The following is a 14,083-nucleotide window of genomic DNA, read 5'->3' on the forward strand; positions in this document are numbered from 1 at the left end:
AATCATGTTCACTCAAAAGAGGGATGGTAACAGCCTGGTCTGTAGCTATGCCTGAAACTTGCCCCTGTGCTTGGGAACGCTCCTCACAACTGTATCATCTAACCATAGAGACACAGCCTTTGTGTCCTCTCCACATACAAACTAGACTTGTTTTCCCTCTAGATAGTCATTCATGCCTTACTTTAATGACTTGGGTTTGGTTATCACTTGATTTACACTTGATGATGTAGAAGATGGAGTTTCTTTATTTGCAGGGAAAAACTGTTGAAGCCACACCAGCACAGCACTGACACCACCACCTTGCAAAGCACATGGTTAAGGTTAAGCACATGAGGATCCTTCACTGACAGGAAAAAAATAATTCCTTTGCTTTAGTTACACACAGTCAGATCTCTCTATAGGATTGAGCAGATCCACTCTGAGCTTAGATATGTAAGTGCACCTTGATCTGCAGCAGGCAAGGCAGGGAGGGTCCTGTGTTACACCAGCAGTGCCCCTCTCAAACTTGGTTTGAGCCACAAGATACCAAGAGGCTGAGCACACTGGCTAAGGCACAGCCCTACACCAACACAGCACACAGCTGCAGAGCCAAGCTGGTCCCTCTGCCATTTACTGAGCCCAGGCTGTGTCCACCCAGCACCAGAGAGCTGTGATCTGTTCTGCAGTAGAGACACACCCAGCATAAGCAGGACCTCAGTTAAACCATGGGACATTTAACAGTTCAATCCTCGCTCTACTCCCCTAAGTGACACCCAGCAGTCCTCTGTAGGTTGATGTTATCATGCTCTACCTTTCCTATTCCACTTGTATACTAATGCTGGGCACTTCTTTTATCCTCAAAACAGGGCAGTTCTTCTGAGTTATTAGTCTCTCCATGTTTTCTCTGAAAGCAGAAACCACAGCCCTCCACTGTGGCTCCCCGGTAGATATGACCAGAGCACAGGATATTAGACAAGATTGACTCTTGTAGGGAACCATCACACAACTTCACAACCTCTTGTAATATTTTCCAAATGCTTCCCACCTTAATAAGGAAAATAAAGCTTTAAGTTACTCCAAAGGCATCTTAAGGACTTTTGGTTTCAAGTGAGTCTTATTCACTTTGCAATTCTGTTTTATATTCTGCCAGCCCGTGTGTAATAAAAATCAGGGAGCAATTTCAGTTTTAAATTTCATTTGCCACATGTGATTCCATTTACCAACTAAATCTCAAACGTCTCTGAGTTCCTTTTGTTCTCTACAGGTTGTTTATTACTCCCCACAGTTTTACACAATCACAGATTCTTAATAAGTTACATATTTCCATCTTTCCCAAGAATGCTAACAGGAAAGTCAGGGGTTTACCGAATAGCCTTCCTAATTGCTACAAATCATACCACACTCAAACTTGCCATGTCTACCAGTGTGAACATAGATCTTACCATGGATCCTGGTCTAAAAGTCTTTTCTGGATACCTGGTAGCTGGAGTTTACTTTTGCTCCACTCCCCTCTCTGTGTGTCCCTGCTCCCACAGGGAAAAGACCTGGCCTAAGATATAGCAAGTTTTTGCCTGGCCATACTGCTGGGCTGCTGATGCCCTAGGCCAGCTCTTCTCTAACAGGTTTTAAACCAATTCCAGGAGGTCCTGCTGACAGTGCATATGTCCTGCTTTTCTGTTTCTGATCACAATTCATACAGTCAGAGACAGGTAATCCCATTATCTGATTTGATGATGCCAGTTTTGTTTCACTGTTAACGAATCCCCGCTGCCATTTCAAGACATAATCCTGATTTACTGTAGTACTTGTTATTGCTTTAGCAGAACCTGCTTGGATTAAGAAAAAAGGCTACGACATTCACACAGATAAATTGAACATCCATAGTTACAACTGCTGGAATTAAATAAACAGACTGAAATACCTAAAAGTTTTGGAGGGGACATAAAGCATCATGTTGCAGGGCCTAAATCAATCTAACAAAAGGGATGAAATTCTCCTCCTGGCCAGATCACAACATAAACATCTACTGCAGTATGGTTTGCCTCTTCTTCAGCAGCTGGTGTTGGTCACTTTTGGAGATAAGGAACTGGAACAGATGGATTGTGTGATCTGGAATAGTAGTGACTGTGGCCCATCATGGGTAAAACTCAGGCTGTGGCTGCAAAAAATCCTGGTTTGGATTCACTTTTGCAGTTACCAATGTAAGGAAATGACTGAGGGCTTTGGCATGTGGATGTTAGTTTGGTTTCTTGACACAGAAGCAGCCAGGCAAAGTTTGTCCTTCCCACTCGCAAACAACACAAAAGCAGGCCACAGCACAAGGACACACTGCAGCAATGCCTCAGCTGGGTCATGTTTTACACTCATTTTCTTTACAGAAAGGCCATGAAGAGCTGCAAATCACATGTATGCAAATACGTGTATCCTTTCACCATGTAACCAAATTCCCAACAAATTTAAGGTGCACCAAATCACAGTATTAAAACTAATAAGGACAGAAAAGCTTCTGTCATAAAAACTGACATGCCAGGATTAAGAAAGTGGAATAATCTACATTGAAATTATCTAAAGTCATCCTTTCCTCTTTCCAAGTGTTGTAAAAATGTCTTTTGTACTTCACCTGTTTTAACTGATGCTTGGCTGAGCGAATGCTGCGCTTTCCAGCGGAGATTATTTTGATAGCACAGGTATTCTTTAGTCGTTACTCCAAAGTTCTCGGCCCTATAAAGAAGCACCTTGCTCAAATAGCTTGGGCTGCAAATCCTTCTCTACCAGCAGATCTTCCCATAAAACAACTACCAGGAAAGAGGTAAATTCTAAACAAAGCAATAACTGCTGCATTATCTGGCCTTATAGTCAAGTTGACCTTAGACAGAAAGGGATCACAAACTATTGTGGAGCTTGTCTTGACCAGGATTTTAGATTGTGGCATCTCATTGCAAAAAATACACCTTTTTGCAATGAAGGCAGCATACAGTAAGATACAGTAAGATACATCTCACTTCCCATTAGCAGCCTAGAAGGCAGCGATCTATCTTAGGCAGCTATTTTAGGAGAGAACAGATCACCCCCAACAGCGAAGCGCTCTCTCCCATCTGTTAATGACAGGCCTAGATAACCAATTTAGAAGGCATGCCCAGCTTCTAGAAGACTAGAACCAGAAAAACAAATCCTTAGGTTTTGGATTCCAGGAATGAGACGAACAACTAGGCTAGGACAGAGGTCTGGTTTTGTTTGATTTGATGAGAAAGACCCAAATAAACCTTTAAATTGCGTGGCTTAAAATTTCTTAATTTTACAGTGGAAAATTGGTTTTATTCTGGCAGATCTGGAGGAGACAGAAGCTTACTGTGTCCAGGGCAAACATGTCACCAAATCATCCTCTTTCTTCTACTTGACAATTTTATGACAGAAGTGATTTCATTTTAAAAATCAAAATTCTCCCATCTTTTACCCCAGAGAGGACTATTCAAATTTTTACCACAGTACTCCTAATTGACAGCCTGTCACTTCATGGTCGTTAATACCTTTGATCAGTCTACTCTGGACACACTACAACTGTGTGTTCTAAACGATGGTAAATCACAGTACTCTCTAGGTTGTTCCCTATGCTGAGGAACCACACCTTAGGTAGTGAAGGCATTCTACACTTAATTTCCGCCCCCCCCGGTTGCTGTTTAAGACAGGAAAACCTGGAAGGAATTAAAGCTAATACAAACAAGCACTGAGGTGTGAAACTCAACAACGGGATGCCTGTACCTGGAACACACACCCTCCATTCCTCACTACCAGCAGCACCTGATCACCAAGCCAGAGCATTAGTTTTTTCTACCAGAGCCTGAAGTTAGCTCTCTGGAGCCTGAGCTGATGTCCATCAGTGGATGCCACCATCTCTAAAGCTGTACTGCTCTCATCAATCACTGCAGCGTGGAGAACAACATCCTAACCCAGCCTGCACAGCATTTGTCAGCAGGCTCATTCTCCACTCCATGTGACCTGTAATTATATTACTGCACAGACCTCACTCCTGAAGAGGAGAGGCTGAGGAAGGATGTGGCACAATACCCACCTGTCTTCTGTACTCCCAAGTTGGGTCATACACTTTCCATCCATTTTCTGGGAAAACCTCTTTGTACTCAAAGGCAAAAAGTGGCTGAAAGAAAGAAAGAAAATTTACCATTAAGAGCCCACTCAGAGCCCATTTACAGGACGTTTGATATCTCAAATAGTAATTCATGACTGACCATTCTTTTTCCCACTGCATCACTTTTCTTTTAGGGCTTTATAAAAAAGATTAACGCTCTCACTGTAGCAGGTAATTAGTACAACAATATCCTTTACAATATGTCCCTGATCTTCCTTAGCTATTACCTAGTACTTCATGGACAAAAGGAGTTTGTTATTAAAGAGAGAAGATAAAACTACTTGGGCAAGAATACTCTTACAGATTAACAACCAGATCCTTTCAACCAGCATTTGAAACAACAATTGCAGTGTCATGACATTAGAGAGCAGAGGGGCTGCATTCCAGATTTGGGGCAGTGCAGTCACCATTAGCTGTAAACCCCTGATGGATGTCACTGTGATTTGAGTACTTTCCCTCTGTTACAAGGCTTTATCAGTAAGTCATTCCCCATGCATGAAAGAAGTGCATGGTAATAGACTTTTCCTGTTTCTTACAAGATCTAAACTCCTACAGAATTAAGTTTAAAACAGATTTGAAAACCAGCACTTCCTCTCCTTCAAGAAAATGCACCCCATGTGAATGCTGTATTAAGTAGATGGGACAGAACAAAACAGTTTAGTGCTGCTCTGTGTCTTTTGGCAAAAGCTGAAGAGAAAACACTAACCAGATTATTTGAAACTGGAAAAGCATATTTCATTAGGTTCTCAAATATGGATCGTCTAGTTCTCCCTTCAGGCTTATGAGCAAACCGCAAGTTTCGAATATCCTAGGGAAAAAAAGAGGGAAATCAAGTTACAAATTTCTGAACCACTTCAAAATCCAAGGAAAATCCAGAATCCAGAATTCAAAACAGGGTCACATCACAATGCCCTTTCTAGCACTGATTTAATACTCTACTTTGAACAGTGCTGTATTGCAATGTTGGGCTTGGTTCAGGGGTTGTCTGCAGCCTCCAACAACAGCAGAGCAGCCAAGGAAGGGCACAGCTGTGCCCGACCACAGCATCTTGCCTTCACATGAAGCTCTCCACCTGCTGAAAGTCTTGAGGAGAGCCCTGCTCAGGAAAATGCTATGCCTGACCAGCAGGACTTTGTGAGACAGACCTCCTCGGCTCTCACTGAGCTCTCACGCTGAGCAGTGCCACAAGACCACTGGAGGGGATGGCCTAAAAAAGTACCTCCACAGAGGTACTGCATGTAGAGGGCCCAAGGACAGCCAGTTGGGTGCAAAGCATCCAATGCCATCTCCCTTTAAACTTTCCATCTCTCAGAGCACTCAAGAGGATGTCATGAAACCAAGAGCTCCTCCACTTTGCACAGCAGTACAAAAAGCGGTCCTTCAGGACCTTTCCGTAGTCATCTACAAAACCAAATTTGGAGAGTAAATAAAGCATCTCTAAGTTTTTGCTTGCAGTAAAGAGTTTAAAACCCATCAACAGGAAATGAGCTATCAAGTTCAAGTACATGAAGACAGTAGAGCAAGTCAGAGAATGAGATAAACAGCTGAAGACTTTGCTTCCTTACAGGGATTACATGACTGGTCTCAGACAGAGAACTTTTCAGGATGCAGAAGCTGTATCTGTACCTCTCCATTATTGCACCAAACTGCTATGCATATCCTGGTGAAGCAGGCCGACATATATAAATATGCTACAAAAGGCCAAAACACCCATCTATAGTTTGTGCCTGAGTTTCCCACCCAGGGAAATGATACCGTTCACTCCAAACCTGAGCAAGTGTGCTTATGACAAAATGGCTGAGGACTAGGAATCCAGATCAAAACAGGGAACAAATTAGCTTGCCAGCAAAAGCAGCCCACCCTATGTTAGCCAGGGTGGGTTATTACTGCCACAGGACAAGGGAGCAGCTGGATGATTTGGTACAAATTGCAGTAACTGGTCTTGACTCAGCACACCCACAGCGTGACAGTCTGCTTAGCTTCCTGGTGCCTCAAAACCACAGCAGTGACCAGAGCAGTTTGGGACTCCTTTTCTTTCCTGCATCTGCTCTCATCCAGCAAGTGGCATCCTTTTAGCCTTGAGGGGCTCTGACAAGCTCTAAGCAGCCCAAGACCGACAAGTTTCTGAATCCAGCTCTTCCTGTGTGGTCACTGAGGGAAGCAGAGGGGCCACGCCATCCAGAGATATGAATTTAGGAGGGGAGATGGTGGCTTTATCTTCTTTGTGGGTCTATAACAAGCAGACATGAGGAGGCAAATTGTTAGTTTTTACTGCAGTTTGTATTTCCAGTTATTCCAAGGGCTCTTGAGAGGCACATGTGAAATATGCACTGCCTTGAAAGAAACGAAAGAACAGCCCTGACAAGGACTGAAGGCTACTCACCAGTCCCTCATGGCAAAGCACAGCAACAGGTGGACATGAGCTAATGATTTAGGGGGGAAACGTGCCCCTTTCTTGCTCTTTAAATGCAAATGAGTGACAGGCTTATGGCATTCCACAGTAGCTGGGGTCTACCTAGAATAAGTCTGGTGGGTCACCCTGAAAACTGAGGATGCAGGCTGACACTTCCTTGATGAAGAAAAGCCATTGCCCAGCACAAAGCCCGAAAAAAGCTTTGGACCTCTTCTCAAATGAGTGGAGCTGGAGAATACTGAAAATGACTTTTATCATGTTTTTTGACACCTGTGAAGTCATACTGACTGAAACATTTTGCAGAAATTCCTGCAGTACTACAGAGAAAACCTTTAAAAATACATGTTCCCCTTCCCCTATTGCAAAACACAGATAAAAGTTTACCTTGCATACAATCTCCAGCCCGTATGAATTCTCACCGCGACTGGAAGCACCTCCAATTTTCTCCACTCTGTTGATTACACCTAAAGATGCATCTAGGACAAAAGGAGGGTCCTGTAGACAGTTGAAATTTGTGAGTTTAAAAAGGGGAGGGGGAAAAATCCCCAGCTCCTGCTCCCTTATGTCTATATTCCCAAACATATAGTTACATTTCAGACAGAATTACTCTCAGACAACACGTAGGTCTAAAGACTGAAAAGGTAACGAAAGCAGATCATTTCAAAAGCTTACCCGTTCCATGCTTTTAAAATACAGTCTATAATTGGTAACAGTAAGGGTTCCTCTGATTGCTCCAGTGAAGGGGCAGATGTAAGTAACATCCTTAGCTTAAAAAAAAAAAAAAAAAAAAGAAAATAAGAAGTTGTTAATTTCACGGTTAATTTATGGGAGAAAAATTATGCCAGCAGCAATATTTGGGGGCCCTACCTTGCAGATCATGAAATTAAAACAAGCTTAATCTGGGGTTCTAGCCTAGAGCCTAGAGCTAACATGCAAGTTTCAGTTCAGTGGAGAAGGTAAATGTTTGGGTAGAAATAGTACCACCACCCAGAATCCTCCATTTGCACAAAACTGCTACCCCTGTCAACAGGCCAGTGTTTGGTACACACTGTTTGCTCTTATTGCCAGTAGCTGAGAACACACATGAAAACAGGAGACCACTCCTGCCTGGATGCACACAATTGAAGCTGACAACAATCTGCATAAAAGCTAAGGATTGTGCCCAAGATGGTTTGTGCCACCTGGGGCAGGAGAAGGCAGTTCTTGTGCAGGCAGGTTTTAGGATGCCTGGGTCCTTCTGTACACCCTTGCATGTGGAGTCAGCCCTGGGATGAAGGCCTTCATGCTAAAAGCCAGCAGAGCTACAGTGATCTGCAGGAGCCATGAATCTATGTAACACCCAGCTGCCGGTGCTCTAGGTCTGAAGTCAGCGATCAAGTTACTCTACACAATTCAATTATTTTTGAGCCTGAGTGACGGTGACTCAAAACAGTCCCCTTCTTAAAAGGCCTCAAATGTTTCTCACTTGTTCCAGCAAAAGGCAAGAGGTGCTGCTGGCTTTCCACAGCAAACACCTCTCCTAACTGCCCTTCTGTTTTATATCAATTAAAAAGGCCAAGATTTAAGTTGTTGCCTCCCCACCTCTACCGCCTACCAGGTCTTCTGCCACTGAAGCAGTTGGCTGGCTGTGTCATGGCAATGGTTTACAATATCACCAACAAGTAATGACACCCCTCAAAAACACAGAGGAGACCCACTGACCAGAGCTGCCAGATCCATGAAAGAATTCCCTGGATCATCTTAATAACCTCAAGCCTCCAAGCTCTAGGCCACCCATTTCGCAAGGGCTGTGTCAGGAGGACGGCTCGCCTCCTACCCAGAAGACAGCCGCCATGAACACGAGGTATGAGGCTGCTGGGGTGTCAGGATGGGAACCTAAATTTCTTCCACCTTTATCCCATGAGATTTAGCCCAGAGGGAGAAAGATAAGAAGTCTGCCTTATTCCAGGGCACTGGCAACTCATATAACTAAAACATCCTCACATCAGTTCTGCTTCTGCATTGTCTTCATTGACTCTCGAGATTTGGATGTGGAGAAAGATCCTTAAAATATCAGAAGTGACAAATTCAGAGCAAAATATGTAGCATACAATATCTGGTTAAAAAGAAATAAAATATATATATAAACATGCTAGTAATTCCACTATTTATTTATTTGTATAAATTCACACACATTTGTTTGAAGGACAATTAAACACAAAATGCTTATAGCCATTTCTAATTAAACCAAGTGTTTCATTAGTGGCCGATTATTAATCACTTCTTTTCAAAGACTAGTTTGACAGAGGTTTGAAAGCAGACTCAGGAAGCATAACAAGGGTGAGGGCAGCCTGCCTAGTTTTTCCACTGGAGTTCCCATTATTCAAAATGTAATTTCAAAATGTTTTAAAAAACCCCAGCAAAATCCACTAATAAGAAAAGCATGCATTTACATCTGAAAAGGAACGGGATTTCTGGGTAAAGAGGAAAGGTAAGGAACCCCAGGCGCGATCTCAAACACCGGCCTTGCCAGCTTGTAAGCCACACCACCTTTCACATTTGCATTTTATTAGCCTGGTTTCCTAAGGAAACAATTTTACTTGATTACACTGCGCATGTACAAATGCACCTACACACATGGCTTGTCTGACCTTAACCCTGCCACAGCTGTATGATTTCAGCAGTCCCTACTTGATAAACAGGGATCTCCACGGCATTAAAGTGCTCCACTGTTTGTGAGGACGAATGCCAGGTATAATAGAGAGGTTGTAGTAGTGCTATCACCACGGGAAAGCCTAATGATCTCAGTCTTTGGTATGTATAAGAGAATACATATGGGAGAAAGAAACCAGAAACCAGATTTACTAATTCCCCTGCTTGTGGAATTCCTGTCTTTTACAGGCCAATCTTACCCTAGATTATTGGGTTGGCTGAAAATATTTTTTCTTCCCTTCCCTGTAAAATACAAGAATTACATTTGCCTTTCTTCACACTTTTAACAGGAAACAATTATTGCTGGTGAATAACAAAGATTTCCTTTTTGCTGCCTCCAGCTTCTTGCTGGAACAGGCAGCTGCTGTCTGGGCTACTCCAAAAGTCACCCAGTCTTATAGATTTACATCGCTCATCACACCATTTGCCAACAGATAAAACACTGGTAACTCTGATCTCTTAAAACATTCCCTAGGAACCCTTCAAAGTACTGCCTCACTGTCAGAGCTGTGTCGGTGGAGTGAGATAGATATCAGTCTGCAGTGTATGGTTGGAATATGAGTTCAGAGTCCTTAGGAAAGAGGTTGAGAAAAAGATTAATCATTGAGGTGGGTTGTTTGGAGGGTTTTGTGCTTGGTTTTATATTGTTGTCGTTGTTGGGTGCATTTTTTTTGTGAAGTATTTTCAGTTTTTGTTTTTTCGGTATTTTATGTTTAGGACTGAAGCTGCACTCCTCTATACCATCCTAAAAGGAAGGCAACATGTTAAAAAAGTGAATGCAAAATCTTTCAGAGAAAATTAATCAAGAGGCTTACTCAAGCCTTCAGAATGGAGAGCATCAGCAAATCTGATGCATGTCACAATATCTGGATGAAAAAAGAAAAAACCCATCCCCCATCGCAGTAAGTTCCCTGCAAAAGGACTGTATCCTTTCCTAGAGTCCATGACAGAGATTTGACACACAACTGGGCTGTGTCAGCCTAAGAAGTTACCCTGTGGCAAGGACAAACTGAAACAGTTGATCCATGTCCTCTCAGGAGGCAGCAAATGCAGAGCTGTACAACTCACCCCATCACTCATGGTAAGAGCGTTGAATTGCCTTGTACTTGCCACGTGCTAAAAGAAGACACAGTTACCTTGGCCCAGGTAATGTGCAATAGCTCGATTAATGAAACAACCTGATCATGGTTCCCAAAACATCTGCAAGGTGCTGTTGTTGGTCAGTGACCACCAAGATATTTCACTCTGTGGATATTTTACTGTTTGTCAGCAAACAATAAGGAATTTCCTCTTCACGTACCCATGTCTTTAATGGTTTCCCCAGGTAGCAAAGGCGGCTCTTCCATTTCAGCCAATTTATTAGCTTCCCTCAGGACCTAGGCAAAAGATGCAAGTACAAAGAGAAATTCATTATGTTTTCATAAACCAAGAAGTTTACACTTCAGGTAACAGTATCAGGTCAACAGTATCAAGGACAACAAATATTCAAAGATCTTGAAGTACTGCCTAGGGTCTCTTCAGAGGTCAACACCAGGCTCTGTGCTTTGGCAGCACACTTCCCAGGTGTCCTTTCATGCTCCAACCTTCTCTTGCCCAGCCCACCATCACAAGTCAAATTCTCTCACAGTTATGTATACAGAGCCAAAGGAATCAGTTCCTTTCCCAGTTGAAGGGCTCAGCGATTACCACAATGGTATCAACTATTCAGCAGAGCAATTTGTAGTTTACACTGAGGAAAGTTGAAAAGGTCACCTTGGTCACTCCACTGCTCAGTGAGGGTCCCACAATTGCAAAAGCCCTGACTGGACTCAGTTAAAAAGGTCCTATTTTGACAGGCATATATAGGAGGTACAGTTCAGATTTTCTTTTTTTTTTTTGGCTGCCAAATGACCCCTTCTTCACTTTCCTTTGGGTTCATGCTATACCACAGGGCATGACTTCTCAGATCTATGGTTGCATTTACACAAGGGTTTTGACAAGAACAGCTGCTATCATGAGCAGATGGACATTTTAGGAAAGCATGGCTGTAACTAGGAAAGCGTAAACTGAGGTCTAAACCTATAAGAACTAGGAGAGAAAAGCCAATATAAGTGATCAAGATTAAGGCTATGTGGTCAAATGCAGATGGATTTACTCATGTTGTCCACGCCTCAAACTGGACAAATGACCACAAGCACAGCAGTACAGGTTGCTCAACCTCTTAATACAGACAGAGAGCAGGTAAGTTAGTCCAGACTCTGCCTCATGCTATAGCAACCACAAAACTTTGAGTTCAAGGTTGGTGTATGTCCCGCCTGGTGAAGACAGGCAGAGGGAGCTCATTGCTGCTCACAACTGAATGTGCAGGCTCACCCAAAATGTTTTCTTTATCATAATGCAAGGAAAGAGAAAGAATTGCTTCAATTTGGAGTCAGGAAATCCCTGCAAAGAAAATTCAAAGACATAGCCTAAAGTAGCATTCTAGAACCTGACACGTCTGTGGTCAACTTTCATGTAGGATCAAGCCAGAGGGAGAGCCTCGGGGAAGAAAAATTCCCTAAACTATGCAAAAAAAATTGGAAACAAACCCAAAGAAAGCCCTTGCCACAATAAGAGCACATTCCAGCATTTTCACACAACAGATTGATGCATAGATGAAAAGATTAACAAGATCAAAGCCTTCTTGAGAACAAGATGTACATTTGAAAAAATGCATTCAAAAGACTTAGAAAAAAATTAATAATAAAGCAAGTACAGTCCCGACTTCCTAACAGAAACCTCACAACTGCACCCACTTAGACCAGGTCTTAACACGGAGGTTTCCAGAGCAGCTGGGCTGGGGTCCACAGGATGAGTAAGGAGAGGTCACCACCGACAGAACTCACACTGGCAGCAACTTGCTGGGAAGCTTCTCTTCCCCCACATCAGCAATATCAATAAAAATAAGGTTTTGCTGGTATAACAAGCAGAAATCGATGTTGAGGACTTCTTGTCAGAACAGCTGTGTTGGCCAAAGATCACACACCCCATCAAAGCCCTGACTGAGGGCCTCCCTGACAAAAGCCTGTGATGTAGACCCACTCTCAACTCCTCTGTGTCCAATTTTGTGCTTGAGTAACAGCCCTGAAATTAGCAGGGTAACATCTGGATTATGATAAATGAGATGGAGGCTTCTGGCTAATTAGCCCATAAGTGGTGGTCATCTTTTTGGCCTTTTATCTTGGAAGGACATTAGTGAAAATACACTCTGCATTCAGAACATGATCACAGCTTCTTTGAGAAGGTCCGTACCCCACACGGGCAGCAGCTGCTGCCAGGATCACTTTGGTCAACAGCTGGACTTGCTGCTCTCCTGCAGATGTCAGCAGGAGCACGTTCAGCAGTAAACATTTGGGGGACTGGGTTGTATCTTAAGCCAAAACAAATATGAGGTAAGACACATAGAAAGCACTCGGTATGACAAACATCTGCCGAGGCGGCAGAGGTGGGCAGTGCTCAGGTGGGTTTTAAACCCTGTCCTGCAAGTGGGGGAGAGAAGGAGGGAATAAGCAAGCAGTATGAAGAACCTCCATGTGAACACCGTTCTGTAAAGACAAGGTTGAAAACTTTTTCAATTTAAAAAGTGTCTCTTCTAAGTCTAATAAAATCCATCTGCTCATTCACACTTCTCTGCCCCCAGGGCCAGAGGAAAGGGTCAGCAATCAAACCCGTGCTCACTTCAACACCAGGCAGCAGACGGCTGGCTTCCTGGAAGCACAGCACTTCAAGGTCGGCCTCCTTGCCTCCCCTCTTATTATTTCTTTTTTTTTTTTTTTTTTTGCTACAGTCTTGAGGACTAAACTCATTTTCACCACCCCTCAAGTGACTTCAGCACAATACCTATCTCAGGTAACAAAGCACTGAGTCCACAATGATTTCAAAGTCAGTGCAAGCACATAACCCCTGGATAACCATCATCCGTCCCAAGAGGCTGAGACAGACATGGTCAGAAAGCCTAGGACAAACACTTCTCTATTGTACCAGTCTATGCACTACCTGCTCAGCACGAGATTTTGAATAAGCTTCTGGCTGGAACATGGGCACTTGAAACCCATCCTGGCAGAAGCCAAGAAATGAATGGTAGATATTTTCCTGAAACTCACTTCCATCAATGGCTCCTTAAAATTGATTTTGGGAAACGCAATCTGTGTGGGGCTGAAAATGCAGGCAGCAGGCACAGGAGAAGACATCTGTGGCACCACTGGAGGACAGGGGCCAGCAGCAGGTAAGAAAAGTGGGTGGATAAGAGAAGAGGAGTTTTGGAAACAGATCAAGGAGAAAGAATGGCATGGGACAATGCACATGAAGCTCTAAGATGACGTCAGTATTATAAATGGGCTCTTTGCTCCTTATATGACTAAGGCAGTGACATGAAAAGCCTTTCCATCTTACTGCCATCCTCCTCTCCCCCTCAAAATCCAAAAATGGTTCATTAAACTGTGAGGAAAATCTTTTTTTGTACATTAGCCTATTTTCAAGACTCTAAAAATAACACTCTTGGGCCCAAATTTAGCCCTCTGCAAGCCTTTCAAAATTAAATTAAGAGCACCAGTAAGGCGAGGAAGCAGGGAAGGGAGCCAGGGACACGACTGCGGCAGCCCGGCTGCAGTGGGGAGACGGCAGCTGCTGATCCATAAATGCTATTGAGGCAGGTACCACATACTCCTGCAGCTGAAACGTGCCACCTCTGTGTGCCTCAGCCTTTTAAATTGTTCTGTGGGAATAACACCAAAGAGTCCTTAGAGATCTGCAATGAAGAGCACATGCAGAGCTGGGCGAATCATTATTACTTAGGAATAGGACCCCAGTGACTCTGTCACAACCATCACCAAGATGGT

At 43.3% G+C, this 14,083-nt stretch overlaps 1 protein-coding gene across 3 annotated transcripts in view; it reads right to left on the reverse strand.

Annotated features, from left to right (window-relative positions):
* MTMR2 (myotubularin related protein 2) overlaps positions 1 to 14,083 on the reverse strand; it is a 63,145-nt gene that overhangs the window by 15,097 nt on the left and 33,965 nt on the right. For all 3 annotated transcript variants that reach the window (XM_039563615.1, XM_019286442.3, XM_039563629.1), the window contains 5 exons: positions 10,528 to 10,603; positions 7,209 to 7,303; positions 6,921 to 7,031; positions 4,830 to 4,931; positions 4,049 to 4,132 (listed from right to left, as the gene is read on the reverse strand). In XM_039563615.1, the coding sequence (XP_039419549.1) occupies positions 4,049 to 4,132; positions 4,830 to 4,931; positions 6,921 to 7,031; positions 7,209 to 7,303; positions 10,528 to 10,603 (468 nt within the window). The remainder of the gene's footprint in view (positions 1 to 4,048; positions 4,133 to 4,829; positions 4,932 to 6,920; positions 7,032 to 7,208; positions 7,304 to 10,527; positions 10,604 to 14,083) is intronic.

This window comes from Corvus cornix, chromosome 1 (genome assembly GCF_000738735.6).
Source record: "Corvus cornix cornix isolate S_Up_H32 chromosome 1, ASM73873v5, whole genome shotgun sequence".
NCBI classification, from domain to species: domain Eukaryota; kingdom Metazoa; phylum Chordata; class Aves; order Passeriformes; family Corvidae; genus Corvus; species Corvus cornix.